This window comes from Pyxicephalus adspersus, chromosome 7 (genome assembly GCF_032062135.1).
Source record: "Pyxicephalus adspersus chromosome 7, UCB_Pads_2.0, whole genome shotgun sequence".
In the NCBI taxonomy this organism is placed as follows: Eukaryota; Metazoa; Chordata; class Amphibia; order Anura; family Pyxicephalidae; genus Pyxicephalus; species Pyxicephalus adspersus.
Genome location: NC_092864.1, coordinates 19,314,965 through 19,322,262, shown reverse-complemented (window position 1 = coordinate 19,322,262; position 7,298 = coordinate 19,314,965). Strand labels below are relative to the sequence as shown.

Here is a 7,298-nt window from a genome sequence, read left to right as displayed (position 1 = left end):
GTGCGGTAAAAAAGTATTCCCAACCTTGTCAAGTTGTCATGGCTGTCTGTGACACAATCAGGAAAATCTTTTAAGTGTGAAAGGCACTTTTTTTTTTAAGTAGTGTGAGCTTATTGTTTTCCCCTAATTTCTAGTGCTGCTGGAATTACATTTAAGGGGAAATTTCACCCAGCTGGCTCTGAAGTCCTAATCATCACCTTACCCATTCCAAGCTATAAAACATTTTTGCTGGAGTTTATAGTACAGTAGAATAATAGATGGACTTGTTTAATAGCTATGGAAATGTTCATACCTCTATCATTTTTTTATTGGTTGCCTGTGTGTGTTACTCCTTTCTAAAAATGACGGTCTGATGCATGTTTAGGTGGTGCTTGCCTGGTGCTGATTCATGCAATAATTGAATCTAAAGCTGGACCACCTAGGCCTCCAGGTAGTGCTTTTAGGACTTGCATCTCTTCTCTGACTCTGCAATGGTAAACCAACAATGGACAATCCAACTTTAGATCATACGTATAACTGGGATCATTAGCACTGTTTAATGTGACAATGTACATTTGTTAGCATATAATTCCTCATAGAAGCAGCTGAGCTTTTCTGAATGTTAAAGCTTAGTTTTGCTTTAGCCTTTACTACTGTGTACTTTCTTTGATATTGTCTATAATTTGTTTCTTATGAGTTAACATTTCTATTCCTTTGCAGTGTTCAGAGTGGCTACCTATACATCACAATCATCTACAATATATCAGTCAGTTTGGCTCTCTACGCTTTATTACTCTTCTATTTTGCAACCAAAGAGTTGCTCAACCCTTTTGAACCTGTGTTGAAGTTCCTTACCATAAAAGCAGTTATCTTTTTATCATTTTGGCAAGGTGAGTGCTATTGTTAGGTGTTCGCTATGACATCTCATATCCATGTATAGTGTTTTTTTTTTTTTCTACTGTCATTTAAAAGATGGGAAAACCCTTGACTGGTGACTTAAACATGACTTGTGATTATTGAAAATGAATGTATCAGCATGATTGAAATTTGGAAACTTTTTGGAGTTTAAAAGTTTCTTTCAGTATCTTCCCAAGATCCCTGGAAAATCTGAGTAGCCTCAAAACTCTTATTATGAAAAGTAAGGAAGGTTAGGTGTTGGCACATTCTCTGAGTCAACGGGTTGAAAGATGTGCCAGTGCTTACCTTTCTAATGCCGTAGCCTAGGGTTGTCAAAGTAGATCATCATGAATAAGATCCTATACAAAGGGCTTTTTACTCTGTCAATGGAACATGTGTCTTATTGAATGATCAGATGTATGATATCTAATACCACTTTTTTTCTGGTTATTTATTTTTTAGGAATGCTCCTGGCAATACTGGAGAGAGCAGGGGCCATTCCAGAAGTTCAGATTATTAAGGGTAACACAGTCGGAGCAGGAACAGTGGCTGCTGGCTATCAGAACTTCATCATTTGTATCGAGATGCTTTTTGCAGCCATTGCCCTGCGCTATGCCTTCACCTGCCAGGTCTACAGAGAGAAGAAGGAAAACTCAACAGGTACTCTGTTATAATATGAAGAGCCTGAAGCCGGCTTCATTGTAAATTATTAGGCTGCCCACAAATGTTAGTTATGTTTTGATAACTCATTGGAAACTCAGGTTGCAAAATGCTCTCCTCCTGTTTGTAGTTGTACCTACCTCCCATGGTCATTTTGAGGTCTCACTTTTGTGCAAGGGGTGAACATAGGGAGGTGTAGGATGGATGATGGCAGAATTAGAAGCCTGGGGTTAAATTAACCTGCCAGTGTTCTCTTAGCTTATGGGGAAACATAAAAAGAGGAACATTTTACTCAAAGTTAAATGAATAAATGATATCTATTGACTCATTTGAAGTATGCATTTGAATGATAGATTCATTACAAACCTGACATGAGAAAATGTGTAGGCTACCATTGCTGAATACTTCTATAACATGGTTCAAAACAAGGCAAGGGAAGTCATTAATGGTGAAAAGATCGACTGCAGAGAACCCACAGACAATACTGGTGACTATCATTTCTGGATTTTTGGGCATGGATTTAAGAATGTAGTTATCCTTTAAGTGGGATCTTTGTCAAAGTAAAACACTTGCCTGAGAATGGTCTACTGTCTTCTACACTCTATACTATATTCATGACCGGGACTTCATAGTGATTCTGAATATGTTCAGCTTTTTTTTTCCTAACGCTTGTCTGTTTGGGGGAAATACCTGGGAGTTATTCCATTCCTAAAATTTTTTTTTTTTTGTGACAAACTTAATATACATACGTACTCTAATTTAACCACATGTACCTTCATTTTACTTGCAAAAACCACATTGACTCAAGTATAAGCCTAGACCACAAAATTCAGCCATCACTGTTAAAATGTAAAACTGTAATCAATAGAAATGTCAGTAAAATTAATGTGTGTTTTTTTTATTACTTAAAGATAAAAAATAAAATCACATTGGCTCAGGCTGTAAAACTTTTCCCTCCATTTTACAGGTTATAGTATGTTTTACTTTTGAGTTGGTTATGATGTGTCACTTGCTCTTAAATAATCTTTTGTACATTTGTGTTGATCCCCCCTAGATGGCACAGTGTTCTCATGTAAAGTGTGTAAAAATAGGTCACTATGTCTCCCACAGCAAGCAATTTTGGTACATATGTTACATGGGGACACTGCTCCATCCTCTGGTGTGACCCAAATATATAAACCAAGATTCCTTTTTTTTTTTTTTTAATACTGTCATTCACATGTAAAAAGACTTGGTTATGATTGGGTAAATATGACAAGTATGTATATTTCATATCAAACACTAATCATCTTTTCCATTTCCAACAGCCAATGTGGCACCAATGCAGAGCATCTCAAGTGGTTTAAAGGAGACAATGAGCCCACATGACATTGTACAGGATGCAATCCATAACTTCTCCCCCACATACCAGCAGTACACCCAGCAATCAATGCAGGACTCTGAGCAGAAATCACAAGGACAGAACGGACATGTCGCAGCATCCAATGGGCATTCGGGCAAGAAAAGGAAGCAAAATGAGAAAATGATGTTAATAATTTCAGATGATGAGCTCTAAGACTTTCGAACCGCTGAATGTGAGCACTAGATAGAACTTTTCTTTCCCCAGTTACAGCAACTGGTTTGGTTTACTGACATTTCAAGCAAAAGGATCCTGTAAAGGACCTAGTGATGGCCAACAAGTCCAACACAGGATCATGATGGAACTATTGAACACCATAGAATGGCCTACTGGGATTTTGTCTGGGCCAATGCAACTTTATGGCAATACAAGTCTATAAACTCCTAAAACTCTTTGCAGCCAATTATTGGTACTCTTGCTGATGATGATGGCAAAGCCTGAAGAGCATGACCCTACTTGCCTATCTGAGCCTGTTCTTCTTATCCAGTGTCATGGCTCCTCCTTGACACATGACTGATGTTTGTATGACTGAGCACCATTAAGTGCCTGAAAAACATAGACATTATAAATGAGAGTTTGTGTTTCTTCACTCCTGCTGCCTACCTCCTTCTCACCTTGGCAGCTATGTATGCCATCCTAAATTGTGGCTGGGGTAAAACTTCAGTTGGTTTGTTGGGTATGATGGTAATTCAGAGGATTCAAAAGAACCTATTAAGAGTCACCATTGTATCAGTGCTGGTTACCTGGCTGGTATGATTTGACTTTTAAATCCAGTAGTTACATGTTCTCGACCTGGAAAGAACCAGACAGCCAGGGAACTTGCATATTTAAAAAGAAAGGTGGCAAGGGTAGTTACCCCTTTTTTGATGACCAGTTTATACCTGTACCCAATGCAGATATAAACAACTAATGAATGCAGTTGTATATTTATTAAATGTATTTTTAATTCTGCTACTGTAAATTCTTTAATATGTCTTAAAATCAGCTTCCTTACTTCTCCAGTATAGCAACACTCATCTGTGTAGTACTGTCATTTTAACACTAGAGGATAGCTGTGAAATGGCTTGTTGTGTGCTGCTACCCCTGTATTGTCCAATCAGTGGGATGGATGTGTCCCCTGGCCAAAAGGATCACTGGTCATGAAACATATTGAAGCTGTCACTGACTTCAATAATCACCAATCTGGATATAAATGATGTGTAAACCGGCCCTAAAGAACCCTTTTGGCCTGTGTTCCATTATAACACATGTTTTAATACACAAATATACATGTGTTATAATTTCAAATGATTTTAGTGGTGCTGCTTACATTTCTGAGAAAGTCACAGGTCCATTTTGTATTGCATTTTTGTGCATTAAGTTGTCCGTAAAGCCAATAGCAATTCATAAAAATGTATCTTAGCTTTTGATGCGTTATTCTTTTTTGCATGCCTACTTTACCCTGGCAGCCTCCAGTGTGCTCCTGTATACTGACACTACTCATGCATGAACATGAATAGTCTGCACGCCTACAGCACCTAGAATTGTCCCCTCTCCTTCTTGCTGGTAAAACCATTGGCTGCACCCAATACCCCCCAGACCCTTCTTGTATTCAGAGCTACAGCTACAGATGTCTTTAGCTACAAACATCTATAGCCATAACTATCTAGAGCTACAATATCTGACATTTTGGAGCAAAACACTACTATTTCAGTATGACTTAAACTGCTGCTAATCAGTTATACCTCTATTATTAAAAAACATTTAGGGCACCTATAAAGGCATCATTTTAATGGGCTTAAATGTGTATTAAAATGGACGCCTATAGGTGTTAAGGTGGAACTAAACCCAGTCAATACTCACCTGCCCCCATCCTGTCACAGATCTTCTCCTCTCTTTCCTTCCATATATTATTATTAATAATAATATTATTAAACATAATTTATATAGCGCCAACATATTATGCAGTGCTGTACATTAAATAGGGGTTGCAAATGACGGACGAAAACATACAGTGACACAGAAGAAGAGGACCCTGCCCCAAAGAGATTACAATCTAGACCGATCTTTAGCCAAGCCAGTATGATGTAATGCCCGTGCAGGCACGTGGGAATCCATTTAGTCCTGGCACCAGCAAGGAAAGCAGGAATTGCTGGGTATGCCTGGCATCAGATTTGGCAGCCGGGTGGCGATCAAGACAGGTAAGAACAGTTATTGCAGAAGGGACATTGCCTATCCCTTTCTACAATAATCACCTGACTGATCACCAACTTTCAAAGCTGGACTTTAGTTCCACTTTAAAGGACCTGTTTGTGGCTCAGTTGCGCCCATCAGTAGTCACTTAATGAATGTTGGGTATATTCAGACTAAACCTATTACATTTGTCTTTATTAATTACCTAAGCCAAATGTCTTTTTTGATGTTTATTGTATTTTGCAATGCAGATTGTTGTTTTTCTGTTTTCGTGTTTTTAAATAACTTTCTAATAATGCCAAAATTTTCTTAGTACATTTTGTGTAAATGATTGGTTTGTTTTCTCTTGTGCAAACGCAATGCAAATGTATGAAGTGAAATCATTTTATTGCTTACACCGAGACTGCTTGCAAGGTCAATTAAGCTGCAGAAGATTGCCATTAGCCATTGACGCAGACATTCTTCATGATGGCAGACGCAGAATAATAATGTGACTCATTTCAGCTCTTCTGGAATACAGAAAACAACGTATTACGGATGTTTTTTTCCAACACTGTAGAGTCGTAAAATTCTCAAGGGCAATTTAATTATATTAAAAAAAACATTAACTAATATTCGTACCTAAAATGGTGTTTAGAATTTTAGATAAAGGACTTTGGTGTCATTTTATTACCATGGTGAACTGTAGGCTTATAGGCTTAACCATGGTGCCAACCACTCCCTTTCAAGTAAATCGGAGCGGTTGGGAACTATTTTGTGTATGGGGCAGCAGTGGAACGTGGCATGAAGTTGCTTTTCGGAGTGTTCTGCTTTTGGAAGAACCATGATACGGCCACAACCACAATGTATTGCCTGAAGCATGGTTTGTTGCTCGGGTACACAGACGCGGTTTTCTATGTCCCTGAGCGAGGCAAACCCTGCAATTTTCCACCACAGCTAGGAAACAGACCTATGACAGAATCCTTCTTTTAGTGGGCCTGTTGAAAATTTTTCTGTGTTGGCAAACATTTGTGCATGTGGCCACTATTTTGTTCACCAATTGCATACATCTGATCATTTGTAACCCCTATATTACAAATTACAGATTTTTACAGTATTGATCTGTGCTTTGATCACTGAACCATAATTATTTGAGCAATCTGCAGCTTTATTTACTTGAATCGGGAGCCATGATCACCAACAATGTAAAGGTAGTGTTCACATAATGCTACATATACCAATGGTGATCATCGGGAAAGATGCAAAGAAGATATGTGACTAGCAGAAGCATAATTGTGTCAAGGATCACCATAGGCACTGGTGTGTCTGCAGCTACACAGCCCTATACCTACCAAGCGGTAATGTCCTGTGTGTTCTGGCACCTTTTTCTCTTAATCAGCAAATCATGACTATGGGCTATGAACAGCGCTGCATAATATGATGGCGCTATATTAACACCATGTAATAATAATAATAAAATGCTGCAGTTGTATCTGGTCGGCAATATTTGGTCCGGACTCAACCTGATCAGCCACCCTTTACGAGTTTTTGGCACACACATCCTTATAGATAATTTTATTGGTTGTTCTTCCTTGGACCAATTTTGGAAGGTAATACACACTACATACTGGGAACATACTACAAGACCTGCTGTTGTTGAGATATGCTATCTACCTTGGCAGGTAAACATTCACCTGTGACACCAGCCTCCTATATAGCATCCTATTTTTAGCCCCGTGACTGTAATTTTTAAAATTTCAATGAGCACAAGGGAAAATAGCAGTGTTTTTGTTTTCAATAAGGATACTTAGATTTGTGAACTGAATTTATAGTCTAGTTATCATGACAAGTATACCAGCATTATGGAAAGCTGATCTCAGCTCATCCCTGCCATCTGCTGTTAGAATCCCATATTACATCTATTATATGAGGTCTAGTGAGTGATTGCTGTATTTAAATTTTACTTAAACGTTATATTTAGTTTTGAATAGAATGTGGTATAATGTCAGGGGCTTTTTGTGGTCTGTGTCCCCATTAAGGAGCTTTATCCTCACTAGTCCTGGTGACTTTGTAGGTCTGAACACATGTTCAGCAACATTCATTGGGTCAACATACCCTGTTTCCCCGATGATAAGACACTGTCTTATTTTTTTTTGAAGGCCAAAATATGCTCTAGGGCTTATTTTCAGGGGGATGCCTTATTTACCCATGA

At 38.4% G+C, this 7,298-nt stretch overlaps 1 protein-coding gene across 1 annotated transcript in view; it reads left to right on the top strand.

Moving 5' to 3' along the window:
• The window catches only part of TMEM184A (transmembrane protein 184A), a gene marked incomplete in the record, with an annotated part of 30,667 nt that extends 25,245 nt beyond the window's left edge, over nt 1-5,422 (top strand). The window contains 3 exon segments of the mRNA XM_072417757.1: nt 700-869; nt 1,339-1,536; nt 2,844-5,422. Of these exon segments, the coding sequence (XP_072273858.1) occupies nt 700-869; nt 1,339-1,536; nt 2,844-3,091 (616 nt within the window).
• Nucleotides 5,423-7,298: the final 1,876 nt, after the last annotated feature.